Genomic DNA, 23,984 nt, shown 5'->3' on the forward strand with positions numbered 1-23,984 from the left:
CTGCCTCGGCTCCCGCCCAGCCCCGGCCCTGACGCGGCGTCGCGCCCCCCGGGAGCTGCGTGAGGCCGAGCGGTCGCGCCGGCTCTGCTCAGCCGCGACTGGCATTCCGGGGCTGGCCGGGGCGCGCCCGAAGCGTGGAGAAGCGCGGTGAGGCGCCGGCCCCAGCATGTCGCTACCTCCGGAGAAAGCCTCGGAGCTGAAGCAGCTCATCCACCAGCAGCTGAGCAAGGTGAGGGCCGCGGGCGCCCGGCAACGCGGGCCTCTTCGGCCGCCTTTGGTCCGGAGCGCCCAGCCTGGCGTCCCGAGACCCGGTCGGCGGCAGCGCCAGTTTGCCGCGGATGCGAACGCAGGCTCTGGGGCGCAGAGCGCGGGCTGGGCGGGCTCCGAGTCTGCGGCCGGGGCCGCTTTCTAGCCTCGGTGAAAGAGCACAATGCCGGCAAGTGCTAGTGAGAGTTTGAGGGGACGGAACGCGGCACAGTGTGAAGCACAGCTGTGAAGATGAAGCGGTCATCCTGCGGTCTCTGGGTGTCAGGTTGAGTACAGGTTGGGTTTGGAGCGGGTGTATATTCAGAGGTCAGGAATTGGAATTTCTTTAAGGGTGAAACTTGTGTCTTTGAAGTCGAACCAAATCAGCAATTCTTAAGTCGTGAAAGGGAAGTTACTAAAAGTCTTGTAATGAACGTGTTTGTGATACTTCGGAGCTCAAGAAGAGCCTAAAGGTGCTTAGCCGAATTCAGTAAGCTGAAGTAATAAAAGCTACCGTTTATTGTGCACTTGTATGCCAGGCTTTGTGCTAAGTGTTTAGCATCTTTTATTACCTAAGCCTCACAGTAATCTTGCTAGGGCACCATTTTTTCCAAATTCATAAAGGGTAAAAAGGTTGACTCAGGGTCACATCTAATAAGTTGAAGGCTGAAATTCATACTCTGATCTCCAGGTCTGTGTTCTCTTAATTATACTACGCTCTCTTTCAAAAGGTCTGTTTTTGTTGAGTGTTATTTGTGGGGAAATGGTAACAAAGGTAGTGGATAACCAGTAGAAATTATTTCTAGAATTTGTACTAAAAAAAAAAATGCATCTTAAAATTTTTTTCTTTTAAAAAATCCTTTATTCTCATTGAATTCTAGTAACAATTTTACGTTTACTATTAGCTTGAGAAGCCATCCTGAATTTTGTTTACTTACTCTTCCATTATTTTTCCCCTTTGGGTGTTTTAGAAAGAAATTAGCTAATTGGCAATGTTTGATGGCTTCATAAATGTAAATTGTAATGCGAGTTTTCTACGTAGATGGATGTCCATGGCAGAATAAGAGAAATCCTTGCTGAGACAATACGGGAAGAATTGGCACCGGATCAACAACAGTTATCAACAGAAGATTTGATCAAAGCCCTTAGACGTCGGGGAATCATTGATGATGTGATGAAAGAACTTAATTTTGTTACTGTGAGTTTATCTTTTAGGGGAAAAATTTTGCGAGTATGTTCACATGCTTAATGCTGCTTATAGGGTCCATATTTGGGGCCTCTTTTTAGTAAAATCACTTTAAAACAAGACCATTTTTGTCTAGTAATATCTTTTTTTTTTTTAAAGATTTTATTTATTTATTTGACAGAGATAGAGACAGCCAGCGAGAGAGGGAACACAAGTAGGGGGAGTGGGAGAGGAAGAAGCAGGCTCATAGCGGAGGAGCCTGATGTGGGGCTCGATCCCATAATGCCAGGATCACGCCCTGAGCTGAAGGCAGACGCTTAACCGCTGTGCCACCCAGGCGCCCCTGTCTAGTAATATCTTACTTCATGTATAAGCTAACTCTACCCTTGACTGTAGCAAGTAGGATTATAATGAAGGGAAAGATGGGGGCGGGCAGTGGAGATTGGAGTTACATACTATATTTTTCTCTCTAAAATGACAGAATTTTCTGTTATTCTCTAGGTCTGTAAGTGTACGTATTTCAGTTAAATTAGTTCACCATAACCTAGTTCTTTTTCACTGGTATTCTATAATTTTTTTAGATTAGGCGTATTTTTTTAAAATAAACATATTCTTTTGGAACTCCATGCTCTATGATTAACAAATTACCAGTTTCTGTAAGAAAATAATTATATAAGAACCTTCAAATCTCTTTATACAAATAGGTCAGTAGTGGGATGATAGCCTCAGTGCACAAATTAGTAAGTAGGCCTTCTTTTGAAAATGAGGCAATAATGAGAAACTGTGACCTAATAATACCTGGGTAATATAATGTAAAAATTGGATGGGCTGCATAATACACCAGGGAATAAGTACTTTAACACAGCCTCCTTTTTTGGTTTTTGAGGTTTATAAACCCATTTGTTTAAAAATTGACCCAATAACAGCTTCTGCTGTGTGAATGTCATTCCTTTATTAAAATCAGTTCATGGTAGAATCATAAGCCAAATGTCATAATAGGTTTAGAAGAAGTTTAAGCTTGTTTAAGGTATTAAGGATTTGTTTTTTGCATTCTGTGGACATTGAAGACAGTTAAATTCCTAATTAGACTTTAGGCGTGACCAGTCGTATCATCTTTTTTGCGGGCTTTTCATTATTTTCATATGCTAAGAAAATAAGAGTTTCCTTGAGGAGGCTTTATCCTATCTACTTTTATTTACTTCTTAGTCCCATTATTGACATTTCCTTGCTTAGCTATAATTTTTGTTTTCTAATTTGTTTTTTTTTTCCTGCCTTTCTAGGACAGTGTTGATCAAGAACTACCTTCCTCTCCAAAACAACCTGTTTGTTTTACTGATAGACAATCAACGTTGTTAAAAAAAAGTATGTGTATTTCTTTCTAATGTTGATTTTGTTTTGCACAGTATTACATATTGATGTCCTGTAGTGTTTGGTATTTGATAGAAAACATTTTTTCTTTCCCAAATGAAATACTTAACATTTTGGGATTAATCATCCAAAAAACTTAGATTCTGTTTTGCATGAAGTATGTATGTCAGAAGATTTAACGTATCACAGAGTGGAAGCAAAAACAGGATCACCTGTTTCTCATGTTTTAATAATATATTTTACAAACATTATACAGCCTTGCTTTTTTTAATGGTAATTACCTAACCAGTACACTTCCTGAGTTTATATTTGTCTGAGTTGGTTTGTGGAAGTGAAGGAGTGTTGGATAAGTAACTAAAAAGTAGAGATTTCTTAAGCCTCTAGCTGGGAAAAAGTAGCCAGAATATAAACTCAGATAAAGATATCTTATTATGTATGTTTTCTTCCCTGGTTGTAAATGGTCCTGGTATAGAGTAAATTTGTTACTCTTTTTCTTTATTTAGTCTTTGGTTTTATTTCTGTTAAGTTGTTATTTCCTGTTGTCTTGATCACATTCCTTAAGTTATTTGGCAGTTTCCTCATATATATTGCTACACTTTACAGCTAATATTGATCCAACACGGAGGTATCTTTACCTTCAGGTTTTGGGTGGAAAAGCTTTCTTGGAACATCTACAAGAACCTGAGCCTTTACCAGGACAAGTTTGTTCAACCTTTACTTTATGTTTACATTTTCGAAACCAACGTTTTCGTTCTAAACCCGTTCCATGTGCCTGTGAACCAGATTTTCATGATGGCTTTTTACTTGAAGTACACAGAGAAAGCTTAGGTAAGGCGCCATGATAATTTGTCGCTTAACTGAGTAAATCTTTGTTAGGTTTTATTGTAGAACAACCATAACAACTTTTGCTGTAAGGGGACATTTACAATGTCCCCTATAAATTAAAAAAATAATTTATAATCATTTATAATGAATGAATCTTCTTTCTTTGCTTTTATTTTCTCCACTGCTCTTTCTTATATAAATTACTTCCACCCACCTTCTTTATTTTCTGCTAATTAATTTTCCCTGAAGATTATTTTTTTACTGTTTTAATGGTTGCTTTGTTAGTAGTAAACATTTAAATGTCTTTTGCCCGGGGGTGGGGGGGCTGGGTGGCACAGTTGGTTAAGCATCCAAATTTTGATTTTGGCTCAGGTCATGATCTAAGGGTTGTGGGATCGAACCCTGCATCGGGCTCTGCGTTCAACACAGAGTCTTCTTAAGATTCTCTCTCCCTCCCACTTGTGCACACATGTTCTCAAATCAGTCAGTCAATCAGTAAATGCCTGTTAGGTGCATTATGCTATGCTAGGCAAGTGCTGAGAATATAGTGGAGAATGAGACATAATCCTTTTCATTTATGAAAGATAGATTTACAATGTTAATATAACTTTCAAAAGTAAAAGTTAGGATGGGAATCTGTAACTCTCATTTTTATAACCTTAAAATTATATACTTGATTCCCACAATTGTATTACATTATTTCTATAAATGTATTTTATATATTATTTCAATATAGAAATATTTATATTTGTAAACTTAGCAAAGTTGCAGAATTATACCTTCAGAATTTTAGATTGCTAAGATGGTTAATACATTATGAAAAATTTTTTTTGCCCCCAGTGAAAAATGTTGCCCTAATGAGGCTGGTTTTTAATTAATTTATTTATTTATTATAGAGAGGGCGTGAGTGAGCATGAGCTGGAAGGGGTGGGGAGAGAGAGAAGCAGACTCCCTGCTGAGCAGAGAGCATGACGTGGGGCTTGGTCCCAGGACCCTGAGATCATTATCTGAGCCAAAGGCAGACGCTTAACCAACAGAGCCACCCAGGAGCCCCAGGATTGTACTTTTTTAATAAAGTAATCTGTTGCATGCTTTCTGAGGCATTACTAAATTATTTTATTTGGTTTTATATAAGTTTATTATTAGTATCCTTTGTAATTAAAGGGATTCTTCTATGTTGGCCTAACGGAATATGTAATGTGGTGCATTTGTTTGGTTTATGTTGCCAGGTGATGGAACTAGAATGGCTGATTCAACAACAATGTTATCAATAAGTGATCCAGTTCATATGGTGCTAATCAAAACAGACATATTTGGTGAGACTACTTTGGTAGCATCCTATTTTCTTGAATGGCGATCAGTTTTGGGCTCAGAAAATGGAGTGACCAGTCTTACTGTGGAACTTATGGGTGTAGGTATGATGATTAATCATGGTTACTTTTTTATAGCCACAGCTTATTTATAAATACATTTTATGTTTTCTGAATACCTTTATAAACCAAGATGGAAACATGTAAAAAGAATTTCATTAGGGGGTGCCTGGGTGGCACAGTCAGTTACGTGCCCAACTCTTGGTTTCCACTCAGGTATTGATCTCAAGAGTCATGATCTCAGGTTCGTGAGATCCAAGTCCCGCATCAGGCTCTGTGCTCAGCACGGAGTCTGCTTAAGGGTCCCTCTCCCTCTCCCTCTGTCCTTCCCTCCTGCACTTGCATGCGTTCTCCCTTTCTCTCTCTCTCTCGAAAGTAAATCTTTTTAAAAAATACTTAAAAAAAAAATTTCATTAGAATTACAGTTGGACTGTAGTATTGTAGTCTTGGGAAATGTCATGAAGCATGTTATGAATATAGAACTTCACAGTCAATCTGACCTTGTTTTAAGGAAAAAATTCTTTATGGGGCTGGCTTGCTTTTTTCAAATTTATTTGATTAAATATAAGACTGTAAAGAAAATTAAGATCTTCATACACATGCATATGTAAAAAACCCTCTACTCCAGCACACTCCAATGTACAGTGCATCCCCATTAGTACCAGTGGTTCTTATGGGTTATGGAGTCGATACTCTTCCAGCTTTTTACATGTGGAACTGTGGGACTCAAAGAGGGGTTAACTTGCTCATTGCCAGGATCTACGAATAGTCCTCTTTGAGGACAGAGATGGTGCCTATCTTGTTCACCATTGTCTCCTTGGACTCTTGCATGCTATCTGATGAGTAATACATATTTGCTAATAAAATAAAACCTAACAATATTTTATGCATCACATGTAAAGGAATTACTTTCGTATTGAAACTAAGGCAGAGAGTCCAACCTGGCCAGTGGACAGCATAGCTTTAGTACTTTAGATTCTGGTAAGTCAGACCCGGAATGTGTTTTTCCTTAAATAGAAAGTAGGGGGCAAAACTTTTATGTGGGATATTTATTTTCAAAAGATACCCATTATTTGTCTCCAGATAAAGGCCTAACATGATTATCATAGTAGTGACCAAGAAACAAGTATATTCTGATTCACCAGAGAAATAGTAAATAGTTATGGTAAGAAGTATATTTGTTTTCTAATTCTTTAAATCCAGGCATGGATTGAAAATTTGTACTCACATGGGATGTGAAAAATGGGAAGGGATTAAAAAAAAACAAAAAGGAAGGCCTACATAGGAATTACTATATATGACAAGTATAAATATTTTCTGAGAATGAGATGTTAACTGTTGCTTTTCTTTGTTTTTAACGTAAATCTGGTTGGCATACATTTAATGAAGATAAAAATTAAGAATGCCAAATCTTGTAGATCCAAACAGCCCCTTAAAATGTGATAAGCAAACTCAGAAAATAGGTAATCTTATAATTAGATAAAGGTCTTCATGCAAAAGGAAAACTAATTTGATTTGTTTCGTTTTTAATATGAATGTTAAAGATGATGTTGAATATTATCTGTATTTCATGTAAATGGTAAAGCACAAAATTCTTTTAATTATTTTGTTTAGACTTTGGTTGACTAAATACACGTAGTTTGGAAGCCTCTGAAGTTCTAAATATTTATTTATATTTATAGGCACGGAATCAAAAGTTTCTGTGGGAATTTTAAATATAAAACTTGAGATGTACCCACCACTCAATCAAACATTATCTCAAGAAGTAGTCAACACACAGGTAAATAATTCTGAATTTCTCCTGTGTATTTGTTTTCAGTGTAGTATATTTACCCGTTGATCCTAGAAAGTTCTTTCTTCTTAGAAAATTATCACTTATTTTAAGAAGAGAATGACGGTATGATTTATTTAAAAATGTTTGTCTTGGGAGAAAAGATCACTAACCATTATGGGGGCGTGTAGACACAGGGACGTCAGTCAGGAGGCTCTTACAGATGGTGGAGATGATAGCTTATGTTAGGGTGGTGGTTAGATGGAGAGAAGTGTGTAGAATTGTTACATATTTTAGAGTATTTAAGGAGAAAAATAAAAATTGAAGAAAATATTTTTTTAAATTTCAAGCTTGCTTTGGAACGTCAGAAAACTGCAGAGAAAGAGCGATTATTTCTTGTATACGCAAAGCAGTGGTGGAGAGAATATTTGCAAATTCGACCCTCACACAACTCACGGCTGGTTAAGATTTTTGCACAGGTTTGTAAATTGCATTAGAAAAGGTTCACACCTGTATTTGAGATTTTCTGTTGTATATGTAAATTTCATTTAAGGTGAATTTGTAAAATGTGTTCCAGACAAATGAAACTTTATTTGTAAAAACAAATCTGATTTTGCAATACTCTTTCACTGAGTAGGTGACATAACACAATCTTCGTTTTATTTTGCTTTTCATTTTCAGTTATTTTTTTTGAATACATTTAATTTAAAATAGATGAAGACCCACTTTGTTTAACTCGGTGTGTGATATTTAATTCTAAATGATTAAATACTAGGATACTTTGCAGTTGATAATGTAAATTCAGCTTTCATGTGCAGAATTAGGGCTCTGGGCATTTATGTTTAGACATGTAAGTTGTTAGGCTATTTTCTTAAAGACATTATTACATGTAATAATTCTATATAGCCAAAATCTCTGAGCCGGTGACCAGTAATATTTAACTGCAGCATTTCAGTTCTATATCTCTGCTTCTATTTTTCCTGTATCCTAAGCCTATTTTCTCAATTAACAAATCAGAATAAAATATATGATCAGATCCATGTTTTTTGTAACTTCTAAGGAACCATTCAAATGTTTTATATGTATTCAGCTTTATGTAGATGCTTATAAAAGAGTTTTAGTATGGTATTATTTTGACTAACATATTTCAGATCCTGTGCATTCCTCTAGGTTTATCCTACGTAGTAGGATGGGCTAAGCGTAGTTCAGTTTCTAGATGAGGAGCTTAGAAGTGAAAGAGCCTAGTTGACTAGTGGTGGAAATGAGGGAAGCAGCTTCTCACTTTCGGTAGCATTGTTTATGCATTGTTTGGGCAGACAAGGTAGCATTGATGTCAGGATGGGGCAAAGAGAAACCAGTCAAAATATAACTGGCTCCCTGCTGTCTGTTTAGTCTGAGGTGGTTACGTATTGCCATGTGGAATCTGGGACCAGAGAAGAATGGGTGGGTGAGGAAGTGGATCAGAGAAATGACAAATTAAAGAGGAGGAGGAAGAGGATGAGATACGCAGTTATGCAAATCAGGGAATGGGGAGTTTTTTAAGGAAATATTACTTAAGTTCCCATCTCTTAGAATTCATTGTAAGAAGATTTGAACCACATAAGGTCACTTAGTCTCATGGTAACCGTATGAGATTGTCAATTGGCCAGGCATTGCCACTTTTTATAAGAAATTAATAGTATAAAAGAGAAAAGAATTTTTCCTGATACCAAACAGCAACTTAGTCATAGAGACTCCATTAAGTTGCAGTTTCGACTAGTGCTTTTTTGGTTTGACTGGATCACCTCTGGACATATAGAGAGAATAAATAAGATGTTTATCTTACTTCAGTTCCCCAGAAGTATCTTTTGCTGCTGCGTTCTGTATTTGACTAGATATGGAGTGAAGGAACAATAACATTTATTTAAGGCAGTCAATCTAATCAAAAAAACTGTAGTTCTAAACCAAAAAATTATTATACATGGTCTGAAAATGAATTTCCAATGCTTCTAGGCACAAGAGAAAATAGTTTACAGCAGGACTATCTTTTTGCAGTGATGGAAATGTTCTCTGTGCTATCCAGTATGATAGCTATTGAGCATGCAAAATGTGGCAATAAAAAACTGAATTTAAATTTTATTTAATTTTAATTAAAATGTAAAAGGCTACATAGGATTAGTAGCATTCTTAATAGACAGTGCAGGTTTAGAAGCTAAAATACAGAAATTTTCAAGACGTTCGTTTATGGGGATATATTATAGATAATGTGAGAGATATTGCTGTAATGAAACATATAATGATATATCTTGTATTTTAAGATGCTACTATTGATGATTGATTTAGGGCAAATGCATCCACTTTTTGAATACTCATTCCTTTCCTTTCTGTTAGTGGAGTTGTAAGAATAGGACTAAATGGCCCACTCAGGAACTCAGTTAATTACCTTTATTCTAACCAAATATCTGTAAATTCTCAGAGTTGTTATACTTAATAATCTGTTGTACTTTTTCTTCCTCCCTTGCATGTTTTGCTATAGTATAATAGTAATTCACTTAATGATAGCTTTTAAATTTTCTAGTGTAAGAAATTTTAAAATAAGTTATAGAAATTGATCTTTAAGGCTGTTAAGTTTTAAGAAAATGTTAAAATCACTTAAGGATTGAGACTTTCCTTTTAATGTTCAGATTTTTATTTCAAGACTTAATATTCTCACACTATACTAGATTAATAATTAATACTGAGTTAATGTAAAAGAAATCCAAATAATAGTTTTCTACTTCCGTCCAAAATTAGAATCATGATTTTCTGGTTTTCAAATGTGTGCCTTGAAACACCCTTCACTTAAATTTCCTCTCTTCCTGTTTCTATTCCTTAGTTTTGTTAATTGTCTTTGGTTCTTCATTCTGTTTGAGCTTTTTCCTAGCTGATCCCTTTATTCTATTTCTATTTCTGACTCCCAAGATAGCATGGGGGAGATGGAGAGTAAGAGACCACCATGGATTTTACACTTTGCAGGGAGGTAGTGGTGGGAGAGGACAGGGAAAAAAATCAGTGCCTTTTAGAGTTGAGAACCATAGTTATGAGTCAAAACATAATAATACTTTGCTCTACATCAAAAAATTCATGATCTTTCTCACTATAATTAAATGTAAATAATAGGGTTGTTTTTTTTTTTTTTTTCTTGATAAGGTATGGGATTATAATGGAGAGGTGATGTTTTTGTGGTATAGAAAGATTATCGGAAAGATTTCTCGTAATTGAAACAGTTATTTTTCTGTTGGCTGAGTTAGGCCTTGTTTCTGAGGAGCCTTGCCATGATAGAGAGTATTAAATTGTCTTTGAATTTTGAGTAGAAAGTACTCCTTTGACTTTGTCATCTCAGTAATCATGAAGTTAAGGGAAATGTGGGCTTTAGTAATATTAACTCTAAAAGCACAACGGTGGACAGTCATCAGAGACTTCTGTATGCAGTTACTCAGCTCAAATGCTAGGATACATCCTATGTTTAAAATGTAAGATGTTTTCCTTAAATGATTTTTAAAAGTCTGCTTTCAGCTCACTTGATTAACAAATCCTTGTTTCCTGTGGATCTCCAAATGTAATGGAAACAAACTAAAAATGAGCTCTCTGATAATTTGTTGGCTCAGTAAATCAGAACAGTTATTCTGTTTGGATATACAGTATTAAGTTCTGTATGATAATGTGAAAGAATACTTTGGCTTAGATCCCCTCTCCATCCTCCAACTACCTGCCTATTCTGTTTTCAGAGGAGTTCTTTCTTTTTTCCTAATTTTATTGAGAGTAATTGACAAATATAATTGTCTATATTTAAAGTGTACAACATAGGGGCGCCTGGGTGGCACAGCGGTTAAGCGTCTGCCTTCGGCTCAGGGCGTGATCCCGGCGTTCTGGGATCGAGCCCCACGTCAGGCTCCTCCGCCATGAGCCTGCTTCTTCTTCTCCCACTCCCCCTGCTTGTGCTCCCTCTCTCGCTGGCTGTCTCTATCTCTGTCAAATAAATAAATAAAATCTTTAAAAAAAAAAAATAAATAAAGTGTACAACATAGTGATTTGATATACATATACTTTGCGGAATGACTACCAAGATCAAGATAATGAACGCATCCATCACCTCACATAGTTACCTCTTTCTCATGTGGTGAGGATGCTTAAGGTCTGCTCTCAGCAACTTTCAAGTTTACTGTATTAACTGGTCGCCATGCTGTGTATTAGATCCTCAAACTTAACTCTTCTTATAACTGAAAATTTGTACCCTTTGACCTACATCTTCCCTATTCCTCCCTCTCCCCAACCCCTGGCAACCACCTTCTATTCCCTATTTCTATGAAATCAGCCTTATTTTTTTTTTTTTTTAAAGATTCCACATGTAAGTGACACGATACAGGATTTGTCTTTCTCCGTTTGGCTTATTTCACTTGGCATAATACCCTTCAGATTCATCCGTGTTGTCACAAATGGCAGGACCTCCTGTTGTATAGCTGAATAATATTCTTTTGTATATGTAATACCACATTTTCTTTACTCATTCACCTGTTAAAGGACATTTTACTTGTTTCCATATCTTGACTATTGCGAGTAATGCTGCAGTGAACATGGATGTGCACGTATCTCTTTGAGATACTGATTTCATTTGCTTCAGATCTATATCCAGGAGTGAGATTGCTGAATCATGGTAGTTCAGGTTCTTACTGTCACAAGTTTTGGAGACAGCTGAGGGTTTGAGTCCTGGCTCTGTTGCATAATACCTGTAGCTTCAGTTTCTTCGTTTATGAAATGAAAACAGAAAGAGGTGTTAGAGGATTAAAAGAGAAATCGTATGCGTAGCTCTTAGCTGCCTGGTGTTGGATGCAGGGTAAGCACTCGGTAAGTGGTACCCAGAATTATTTCGTCCCACATTAATGTAGTCTAAGAAAAAGTGTTAAAATTGGGAATAATTAATCTATCCTTACAGTTGATGTTTTTTCCCTCTTCCCCCAGGATGAAAATGGGATAAATAGACCAGTTTGTTCCTATATTAAGCCACTTCGAGCTGGGAGGCTTTTGGATACTCCAAGGCAAGCAGCAAGATTTGTTAATGTCCTTGGTTATGAAAGAGCCCCTGTTATTGGAGGAGGAGGTAAACAGGAACAGTGGTGCACTCTGCTGGCCTTTCTCTGTAGAAACAAGGTATTCTACACATGTAATAGAATTAAAATGCAGTACATCATAGTTATTGTGAATTGATTGCATTCGAAAATAGAAAAGTGGGTAAATCATCAATTTGAACTGGTCAGAATCTTTTGTTTTTAATGCATAAGGAAAAAACTTAGCATCTTTATTTTCTTGTGTTATTTCTTATGTAGCAGAAGATGATTTTTGTGAGGTGTGGAAATAAGTACCGTAGTGTCAGAAATCAAGATACAGAAGTAAATTAAACAGTGAATTAGAGACGGTGCTGGGACCAGAATCATGGCCTTTCTAGTACTATTCATGTTTTAAAATCTGTTTGGAGGATACATTTTTTTTTTTTAAGAGAAAATGGCACTACAAGATGAATATGGAAGAAAATCTTGGATTGCATGGTATTTTGTGTAGTTTCAAGTGTAACTATATATTTAAGAATTTGTGTACAATTTTTAATGTTAACTGATTTCAGTAAGTGAATTTTATAGATTATGTGATATTTTTAATGTGCTCTAAAAATGTTGATAATATAAAAACAAGACTATCTTTAGCATTTCAGTTCTGAAATAGAAAAGAGTTAATTTTTTTATTATTTGTTTTGAAATAATTTTGTTTGATCTGAGGTTGTATAAGTAGTATGAGTATTCATTCACGAGGCAAAGCTTATACAGAAGAGCCTATTTAGCTTAGAGGTTGATTTGTTAGGAAGATTTTATCTTAAAAACAATTGAAGGACGGGGCGCCTGGGAGGCTCAGTTGGTTAAGTGTCTGCTTTCAGCTCAGGTCATGATCCCAGAGTCCTGGGATTGAGCCTCTTTTTGGGCTTCCTGCTCAGTGGGGAGTCTGCTTTTCCCTCTCCCTCTGTCCCTCACCCTGCTCATGCTCTCTTTCAAATAAATAAATACAATCTTAAACAAAAAATTGAAAACCAGGCGTCTGGGTAGCTCAGTCACTTAAGCATCTGACTCTTGATTTTGCTGCGCTCAGCACAGAGTCTGCTTAAGATTCTCTTCTCTCTCCCTCTCACTCTGCTTCTCCCCACCTCCCCCCACTCACTCTCTCTTAAAAAAAAAAAAACAGTTAAACATTATCAAAAAATTATTTTTATTTATTCTCACATGGTGGTTCCCAGAAGTTGTGTGTGTGTGGATTTAAGCTTTTTTATTTCAAATATAGCAGGAATGGTATATATTTAAAATTATGTAAATAATGCTTTCCTAAAGCAAATAATCACCCCTTTGAGTCATTATTTTATTTATCTGAGTTCATTTAAAGAGAAAGCACATCTTAAATTAGAAACTTGAAATTATTAACTTTAAAAAAATTTATTCAGGGAGAAACATTGAGCGAGCGAGAACACGAGCAGGGGGGAGGATCAGAGGGAGAGGGAGAGGCAGATTCCCCACAGAGCAGGGAGTCCAGCATGGGGCTTGATCCCAGGATGCAGGAATCATTTCTGAGCCGAAGGCAGCCTGCTTCAGCTGAGCCACCCAGGTGCCCCAGAAGCTTGAAATTACTGAAAAAGTTATTCTTGCACAAACAAGAGCATTAAGCAGTAAAGGTGAAATGTCACCCATAATTCTATTGCCAGTTTTTCATCTCTTTTTATATTTTTGTGTTTTTCTCCTGTGTTTGTATCATTTTTTCATAATTATAATTGAGATATAAATAAAATTTTGTGTCCTGCTTTATTTTTTTTTTTTTTTAAGATTTTTCCTTTTTTTTTTTTTTTTTGTCACAGAGAGAGAGAGAGCACAAGGAGGGGAAACGGCAGGCAGAGATAGAAGCAGGCAGAGGGAGAAACAGGCTCCCTTCTGAACAGGGAGCCTGATATGGCACTCGATCCCAGGACCCTGGGATTGTGACCTGAGCCGAAGGCAGACGCCCAACTGACTGAGCCACCCAGGCGCCCCTGTGTCCTGCTTTATAATTTAACATTATGCTATGAACATTTTCCCATGTGTCACTATAATTTTTATGATCTCCATCTTTTAATGGTTGTATAAGTGTAAAGTTTTCTTTAGTTGTTATACAAAATTTACTTAACTATTGCCATTGTAGGAACTGTTTCTTTTGGCTACAGTAGCTTGCTTCTAATTTTTTGGTATCTTCATGAGTGAGTTTTTTCGCTGAATATCTTTGGGAGTATTATTATTTTTCTTTTGAAATTTTTTAGTATAAAATCTTAGTATAGAAATTACTGGGTCTAGGGGTGCCTGGGTGGCACAGCGGTTAAGCGTCTGCCTTCGGCTCAGGGCATGATCCCAGCGTTGTGGGATCGAGCCCCACATCAGGCTCCTCCGCTATGAGCCTGCTTCTTCCTCTCCCACTCCCCTGCTTGTGTTCCCTCTCTCGCTGGCTGTCTCTATCTCTGTCAAATAAATAAATAAAATCTTTAAAAAAAAAAAAAAAGAAATTACTGGGTCTAAAAGGTTGGATATTATGTTTTTCAGTAGTCAAATTTGACATTTTAAAATGCTATTGGTTCTAGTATAGTTAATCAAAACACTATAGAGCCACTAATACAAAATTTGGGGGGAAAGAAATCACCCCTCATGCTAACACTGAGCTTAATAGTTACTTTTGCTTTTGTATATTACCTGTAGTCCTGCACTTAAATACATATCTTCATGTAATTGTAGCCTTACTATTTAATATTTTGATTTTTTATTAGATTATCAGATATTTTCTGTTTTTGTAGCTTTCATAATATTTTTAAGTTGTGAAAGTAATATTGTCAAAGAAAATTTAGAAAATAGAAGGGAAAATGATATATAACCTCCCATAATTATAGCCATTGTTGACATTTTATTCTTTCATCATTTTTCCTGGTGTGTATTGTGTTAAAATGATCACGTATAGATACTGTAACTCATTGTTTTAAGTTTGAGTGTTTTCCCATGTATTTGCATTTCTTGATGTATCATTTGTCATCTTGTCTGTTCATGTCCTTTAGCTCTTTAGCTATTCATCTTTAAAATCTTGCTACTTTTCTTTCTATAAGTTTTTTTATAAACTTTTGAATCCAAATGTCCCCTTTTAAAGTATATATGTTATGACTATCAGATTTGTGAGCACTGACTTTGTAAAATAATTTAGGTTCTTCTAAAATTTGTGTATTCTTACCCCTGTCCCCAGTTGTTTCAGCTTAACACTAGACTAATGATTAAAAATGAAAAAATTAGGGGCACCTGGGTGGCTCAGTCAGTTAAGCGGCTGCCTTCAGCTCAGGTCATGATCTCAGGGTCCTGGAATCAAGCCTCAAGTTGGGCTCCCTGCTGGGCAGGGAGTCTGCTTCTCCCTCTCCCTCTTTGCTCTCTCTTTCTCTCTCTTGCTCTCATTTAACTAAATAAATGGCTGGCTCAGTCAGTGAAGCATGTGACTCTCCATCTCAGGGTTGTGAGTTTGACTGAGTCCCAGGTTGGGTTTAGAGATTACTTAAAAGTAAAAAAAAAAAAAAAAAAAAACTTTAAAAAATGAAAAAATTAATACTGCTTTTTTTTTTTACAAGATTTTATTTATTTATTCGACAGAGATAGAGACAGCCAGTGAGAGAGGGAACACAAGCAGGGGGAGTGGGAGAGGAAGAAGCAGGCTCATAGCGGAGGAGCCTGATGTGGGGCTTGATCCCATAACGCCAGGATCACGCCCTGAGCCAAAGGCAGACGCTTAACCGCTGTGCCACCCAGGCGCCCCAGTACTGCTTTTTAATTATAATTTTGTATTGGATATTTAGTGAGGAAACTGTGAAGGAGTAAATACGTAATTCATTTCATTTTCTAGGGTGACTGTGAAGATCATGCTAACCTTCTGTGCAGCCTTCTTCTTGGGTATGGGTTAGAAGCCTTTGTCTGTGTTGGGACTAAGGCAAAAGGAGTACCTCATGCATGGGTTATGACCTGTGGAACCGATGGAACTATCACTTTTTGGGAGAGTTTAACAGGACACAGGTTTGTCAGCTATGTTACAAGGATATTAAAATGAAGATGTAAATGTTTTAAATTATAGGTTCTTTGTTTAAATTGATAGTACTCAAAGGCACATACTGATAATTGTCATTATTAGAGCCTTTTTGGTAACTGTAAAAGATTACATCAATTAAAATAGCTATTAAGTTTGAAGAAAATTTGTACATCTAAATATACTTTACTAACATAATATTGGTAAAAAAATAAATGATTTATTTTTAATTTTGTGTAATTGGCATATGTTTTTTATGATGTCTTTCCCCACGCCTAAAAATAAGTTCAGGTTGTCAATCATGATTTCTTTTGAAAATTTGATGTCACTAACTCCACATTGGTAAATTCACTGTGTACTTTTCTTAGTTCTTTTGACTGCCATCAGATTTTGAAAGAGTTCAGTCCTCCTCCCTCTTTCCTGGGACCATCTCTTTCCTTAGCTTCTCCCATAGCACTTTCAGTTTTCATTATTCCCGTCTGGCTGTCCTCACTTCTCCTTCATCTTGTCTGTAAATGTTGGAGTTCCTGAAAGTGCCCTGGGCCATCTTCTCAGTTTTCTGGATTTTTCCCTGGTTGCTAATTATTTTAATTAGTTGTACCTATTAACGTATAGCTAAATTATTTTAACTGTGTTATCTGAGATGAACGGTTTTGATCTTAATGGTTATACATAGAATATATTTTTATGTTGAATAAAGTTGATTTTTATATCATAATATGTGCCATACAATTACTATGGAGTAATCAAACTGTAGAACTATAATAAGAAAAAACAAGTATTAAACTCTAGTCCTGGGAAATAGTTATAGCCTTAAGTATCTTTCTCAATAAGGTGTTGCCTTCTTAATTTTTAAGTTTTTATTATATAAAATTATGATTTCCTTTTTTTAGGTACATCCACAAACCTGCCAATCCTGATGAATCTCCAGTTGCCGAACCGCCCAAACCATTGTACCCATATCGAACAATTGGTTGTGTTTTCAATCATCAGATGTTCCTAGGAAACTGTCAGCCTTCTGACTCGGTGGAAATCTGTGTATTTGATTTGAATGATGAATCCAAATGGAAACCGATGAGTGAAGAAGCAATCAAATCTGTGTGTGCTCCGGGAGCTACAACATCCCTTCCTCCCTTTCCCCCTCTATGTGCATCCACAATTGATGCTTCAGTAACAAGCAACGAAATAGAAATGCAGCTAAGGCTGCTGGTGTCAGAACACAGGAAGGTAATTAACACTGAAATTTGTAGTTTCTTGCATTTTTTTTCATTTGTTTATATATTTAACCATCTGGGGAGGGGAGGCAGATGCTATAGAGCCCGTCACTGTTCTAGCCCTGAAGAAAGCAGATTTAGTTCCTGCCCTTAAGAAGCTTGTAGTTTTGAAAGTCATGAGAGTTAGGTTCGAAGACTCAAAAATTTCCAAATTCTCTGATACTTTTAGAATTTTATTACTTCCTTCTAGAAATGAAGAATGTTGAACTAGTTCAGACTTTTCCTGAATACCACTAATTTGGATTTCTTATTTTGTGAAGTACTTATTCATATTATTCCCATTGAAAATACTGGGTTATATTTCTTCATATTCATTTTTTTCCAGGTTGGTTTTGTTTGTTTATTTCTTCCTGTCACACTAATTCAGGTGGATGTAAAATTATATCCTCATTTTAGCTTTAATTTGTATTTCCTTGATTACTAATGAGATCAAACCTCTTATTTCTTGCCATTTAGATTTCTTTTGTACATTAAAGAAGACATAAAAAACATAAAAAGATTAGTATATTTTAAGAATTTTTGTTCATCAAAAGAAACCAGTCAGGGAGTGAAAAGAGCACAATTGGAGTGGGAAAAGTTATTTGCAACACATATAACCATCAAAGGACTAGAATCCCAGACGATTTATTTCTAATTCACTTTTTCAGATTCCCTAATAGACTCCCCACCTTCGGTGAATCCTGTTTTCTATGTTCCTTGAAGCCATCAAAAGCAAACTGATTTATCAAATATGTTTTCTGGGCTCCCAATTACTATTAGTTTCGGCTTCCAAAGTCTGCTGTACTTACTTGCCAACTCATCAGAGCATTTGAAAGTATATTTTGGAAAATAATTTAATCTGGCATTTGTAGTTTGGTCTTAGCAATAGGTTGTTCAAAGACCTAGTTCACTACACTGCTGGAAATGAAAGCCCCTCACTACTGCCCCTTTCCTTCCATCACTTATACTGCCTTTTAATTTTCTTGGGTCTTGTTTACAAACAAGACCAGTATTTTATTATGTTATAAGAATTTATATAGAAAAAGAAAACTGAGCTACATACTCGTGTTATCACTAAGTTAATGGTGCCTGTAAACCAGCAAGTGAGATTTACTTTTTGCCACAGTAAAAAGATGATGATCATAGACTTATGGGGTTACTTGGAACCAGTTAAAACCTTGAATACAAAATCAGGAAATGGTAGAGATCTATTATGATCATCAAAATATTTAGAATTTTTGAAAGTTTTTTATGTTTGTAACAATGTTTTTAAAATATGTGTCTAGATATCTATAGTTCATTTGATGTTATAAATGAAATCATAATTGCCTTCAACATTCCATAGAAATATGTTTTAAGGGGAACCTGGGTGGCTCAGTTGGTTAAGCATCTACCTTTGGCTCAGGTCATGATCGCTGGAGTCCTGGGATCGAGCCCCATGTCAGGCTCCCTGCTCAGTGGAGAGCCTGCTTCTCCCTCTCCCTTTTTCCCTCCCCCTACTTATGTGCTCTCTCTCTCTGTCAGTACATAAATAAAATTTTAAAAAAAGAAAAGAAACGTGTTTTAAGCTCCCTGAAGGCCTATAGCATGTTTTTTTCACCTTTTTATCTCTTTACAGTATAAAAGTTAGTGTTTTTATAAATGTTTGAGTTTAATTATACATGCAATTCTTTTGTTGACTTTTCTCCCCTACTACAGTTGAATTTATGTTGAAGTAATCAAATTAAGCAGATTCAATGTTACTAAACTCTTTAAAGTTAAATAAAATATGATTTCAAATTTCAGCGTCACTGAGTTTTCCATAGTAGGACTCTTCCATGCAGTCTTTTCTAGTGGATATTAAGGAAGCATAGATTTTGGAGCCTTTACTAACATCATTATATTGATGTTATATATTAAAAGTTTTTTTTTCTCTAAAAAGTAAAACCAGATACCTGTAGTTTCTTTATCTGTATGTGTCCTTATAATAATTAATAGAAAGTTTAAAAAGTTATGACAGGTTTTAAAGATCTATTGGCATACATTCAAATAGTAAGCACTTACAATTGGTTTTTAAAATATTAGTGTATTTCACCTTTTCTTTTTGTCTTTTGATTGCTGTAGGATCTTGGTCTCACTACTGTTTGGGAAGACCAGCTTTCCTATCTCTTATCACCAGCTTTGGCCTCTTACGAATTTGAGCGTACAACAAGTATATCTGCAGGCAATGAAGAATTTCAAGATGCCATAAGGAGGGCTGTACCCGATGGTCACACGTTTAAAGGGTTCCCAATACATTTTGTATATAGAAATGCAAGGCGTGCATTTGCCACATGTCTTCGGTAAGGTGGGATTTATGAATTCATAAATGTTATTATTGGCTCAGCAATTTAAAGATTTTTATTTGTTTGTTTGAGAGAGACAGAGAATGGATCTCACGACCTTAGCTGAAATCAAGAGTCAGACATGCAACCTACTGAGCCACCCAGACGTCCCTATTAACCTAGGAATTTTAGTGGTCTGTTAGTCTGGTTATTTAGGAATGACTTTAGAATCACATGGTGAACTTTTATAATGATTTATTATTTTCTTTGCCACAGATTGTGATTCATTAGGTCCAAAATGTAGCTCTAGGTAGTTGGGATAATTTTCCCATTGATTTTGGTGCAGTCTCAGTTGAGGATTTCTGATCTTGTCCACTGTAATTTTTTAAATTTATAGACTGAGGAAATACTCTGTAATTTGAATACGTTAACCAAAATCACAGGGTTATTGGTAGCAGAGACAGGATTTTAAAAAATACTTTTAGGGGCGCCTGGGTGGCACAGCGGTTAAGCACCTGCCTTCGGCTCAGGGCGTGATCCCGGCATTCCGGGATCGAGCCCCACATCAGGCTCCTCCGCTATGAGCCTGCTTCTTCCTCTCCCACTCCCCATGCTTGTGTTCCCTCTCTCGCTGGCTGTCTCTATCTCTGTCAAATAAATAAATAAAATCTTTAAAAATAAATAAATAAAAAATAAAAAATAATTTTAAATATTGATTTACTTAGAAATAAAACCTAAGTTCACTTTCTTTCTTCTATAGGTCTCCTTTCTGTGAAGAGATAATCTGTTGCCGTGGAGACCAGGTGCGACTGGCAGTTCGTGTCCGAGTGTTTACTTACCCTGAATCTGCATGTGCTGTTTGGATCATGTTTGCTTGTAAATATCGCTCAGTATTATAGGACTAACATTTCTATAAGAATATACCTGTGTTTTATTGTGTATTGTATATTACTAGCTGTTTAGAGGTTATTATTTTAAAAATCGCATTCTGGCTTGGATGTCATATTTCACTTTTGTATATACCTGACATAATGTTTGAAAAAAATCGTGTGTATTTAAAAATTAAGGTTAAAAAAATTGTATAAATCTGAGTGGAATTTAGTATAAATTAAGTGTATATTTTATTTTAATAAATGCTACTTTGTTTACAGGTATTCAGTAGTTTAAATATGAATATAAAATTTACTCCGTTTTCTTTACGTTAACAGATAATCAGAGATATTTATTTGTCTAAGGGTTTGAGCCATAGTAAAATCAATATGATCATTATTTTTCATAGATTAATGGGATTATTTTATATAAATTAGGAGAAGTTAGCCTCACAACAGATTTATTTATTAAATAGATGAAAATACATTTTGATGAATTATCACTTTTGTGGTTTACCCATGGCCATAGGGATATTTGTGACTTTCCAGGGATTTATGGGAAGACTTTGATGCAAGAGTAGGAAAAACTAATAGCAGAAAAGCATAAATAATAATAACAAAACAAACCTCACATAAAAGTACATAAATAATTTATAAATATGTTCGTTTGATCCATTATAAAAATGAGTATTTTTTTATTTTTAAAATTTTTAAATATTTATTTGAGAGAGAGCATGCATAATAAGCAGGGTGAGCGGCAGAGAGAGAGGGAGAAGCAGGTAACCCACTGAGCAGGGAGCCTGATGGGGGGCTTGATTCCAGGACCCTGGGATCATGACCTGAGCTGAAGGCTGATGCTTAACTGACTGAGCCACCCAGGTACCCCCAAAATGAGTATTTTAGAAAAAATTCATCATACCCTTTTGTTATGATATTGATAAACTATTTTCTGTAATTATTATTGGCAGTCTGTTGCTGATATTCTATAGTCAAAGGATTCATTACTAGCCTCTTCATGGATTCCATCTTATAAAACCGCATTTGTTTTTCTTTCTTCCTTTTTTTTTCCTTGTGATAAAAACATCAGTGTATATGTGAGGACTAAATTGGAGAATCATTATGTGAGGCTACTGAAAAATGAGCTTATGGGAGGGACTCCATGCTGATATTTGCTTTAAAACCGAGCAAGTTTTAAAAGGTAACAGCAGTGAGCATTAAAAAAGCTATAGCAGTCTGACTTTTTGTGAGAAGCTGCATATGGCATAATTGATAGATTTGACTGTCCATTCAGCATCTCTGCACAGATCTTGATTCAGTTGCTTCATCCATTGGTCTTAAAGCAACTGTGGGGGCACCTGGGTGGCTCAGTCGGTTAAGTGTCCCACTCTTGATCTCAGCTCACGTCTTGATTTCAGGGTTGTGAGTTTGAGCCCATGTTGGGCTCCACGCTGGGCGTGGAACCTACTTTAAAAAAAAAACAAAAAACATGATACCAGTTGGCTGTGCAAGTTACTCTTTTCATCACTTCATTGCAAATAAAATGATTTAATGTTTTTTAAAAAAATTAAAACCTAGAGATACCCTAAAATTTACCTTTTGCTTATTTTTATATATGATATTTATGATTTAACTTGTTTAAAAAACCTGAAAATATCCCTCTTAATTTTCATTGAAAACAGTAATCAGATGTTTCATGTGAGACTGACATGATTTTAGAGAATTAGCAAAATAAGAATTAAGACTTTTTTCCTCTGTTACCAGAATTACTCATAAAGCTTTCAATAGGGAAAATTGCTTATAATTTTCTTTTGGAACACACTATTTATGGGGTACATACTAAGAGGCAGACTATGTTAAGATTAAGGCTATGTTATCATTGAGGCTGGGCTTCCTGCCTTACTGTATCAGAGTAACACATGTATTCACACTGCGTCTTTGGTATAAATTCTAAAATAAATTTCCTTTTGTGCACTTTATAATAGAGTCTGACATGAATAATTTCCTATAAAGGTGGTTTATTTCAAAAGATTCGTTCAATGCATTTATCACTAGAATTCTCTTATTACCAATAATTTTTCTCTTTAAAAATTAAATTTACCTTGTCTGTTTAGCTGTCATAAAAGTTGTTTTCCTATTAAAAATATAAAATTTTTATATAATGTCTTTAATGTGTTCTTTTTGACAATATGTACACTAATCCAGTCCCCTATACATATATATGTGTGTGTGTATAATATATAGGTGTATTTATTTAGTAGAAGAGTATCAGAAACCTAGAAACTTTATTACTCAAACATGAGCCTGTTGAATAAAACGTATTAAATTTAGTTCCATCTAAGTGAACACTCCCAAATGCCCTTAAATTTTTTTCTACTGTTGAGGTGTACATTTTTTGATATCATCTGCAAAAACACATCTATAACCTGGCAGTTCTGGAAAGTACACATATTTGAAACCCACTTTTCTACTTCTTAGCAAAGACAAGATTTGAACCAAGTGAAGAGGAGGCTTTATATTTGAAAAGACTATTGCTGTTGAAGTAGTATTCTGTGTCATATAACTGACCATCAGAAGGCATTAGTTATAAATCATCGATTGCTTAAACTAACCCTTTCACACTTTTTTTTTTTTAAAGATTTTATTTATTTATTCGACAGAGATAGAGACAGCCAGCGAGAGAGGGAACACAAGCAGGGGGAGTGGGAGAGGAAGAAGCAGGTTCATAGCAGAAGAGCCTGATGTGGGCCTCGATCCCAGATCGCCGGGATCACACCCTGAGCCGAAGGCAGATGCTTAACCGCTGTGCCACCCAGGCACCCCCCCCTTTCACACTTTTAATTTCATGGTGTAGTAAACAAGAATATAGGTTAGACTACAGTTCGGCAATTTTTATACTTTTTTTTTACTCTTAGATAATAATTTTGTCCTTCCTACTTAAGGAGATAAGTACAGGAATTAGATGATCTGATTTTTAACATGCTTTTAACTTCTAAACCAATGAAAAAGTAGCATTGTTTTCTAGCTGTTGGTGGTTCAGAAGTAATTTGAGATTAGCCAAAGCATATATAAAATATTAAAAACAAAATAGCCAAACATATGAACTGGAAGCCATCTAATTTTGAAGAACCTAAAATGTTTATAGCACATTCTACATTTAAAGCACAAGTTGAGTTATAATCATTAATGCATGTAAATGTGGGTATTAAGTGTTTAGTATTTTCTTCTGAGATGTGGTTGGCATAGTCATTGTAATTACATTTGACTTGTATTTGGTTTGTGAATTAACTACCTGACACCAGTGTTGAGTAGTCATGGATATTAGAAGGGAAGTAGAGGAGGTTATTAGCTGGTCGTTAGTTCACATATATTCTCTATTTTTTAAAGATTTATTTATTCTAGAGAGAATGAGCAAGCAGTGGGGAGGAGCAGAGGGAAAGGGAGACAGAATCCTCAAGCAGACTGCATTCCGAGCACAGAGCCTGACGTGGGGCTTGATCTCTGGACTCTTGAGTTCATGACATGGGCCAAAATGAGTGACTGAGCCACCTAGGCACCCCAGTTCACATATGTTCTTATGAAAGCTTCCTTCTCTGATTCTACTGAATTTAGACTTGTACTAATACTCCAGATGTTTCCTAGTGTTTTTGAAGGTAACTAGGTTTGTTTTTTG

At 35.9% G+C, this 23,984-nt stretch overlaps 1 protein-coding gene across 1 annotated transcript; it reads left to right on the top strand.

The window, feature by feature from the left end:
• The first annotated feature begins 37 nt into the window (after positions 1-37).
• On the top strand, positions 38-22,462 carry CEP76 (centrosomal protein 76). Its single transcript, XM_026486230.4, has 12 exons — positions 38-229; positions 1,289-1,444; positions 2,713-2,794; positions 3,404-3,628; positions 4,855-5,040; positions 6,678-6,775; positions 7,117-7,245; positions 11,744-11,932; positions 15,713-15,879; positions 16,783-17,116; positions 19,246-19,463; positions 20,206-22,462. Exons 1-12 carry the CDS (start codon positions 167-169, stop codon positions 20,342-20,344), a joined length of 1,986 nt encoding a protein of 661 aa, XP_026342015.1. The 5' UTR covers positions 38-166; the 3' UTR covers positions 20,345-22,462.
• The last annotated feature ends 1,522 nt before the right edge of the window (positions 22,463-23,984 follow it).

Source organism: Ursus arctos, unplaced genomic scaffold (assembly GCF_023065955.2).
Source record: "Ursus arctos isolate Adak ecotype North America unplaced genomic scaffold, UrsArc2.0 scaffold_34, whole genome shotgun sequence".
Lineage (NCBI taxonomy): Eukaryota > Metazoa > Chordata > Mammalia > Carnivora > Ursidae > Ursus > Ursus arctos.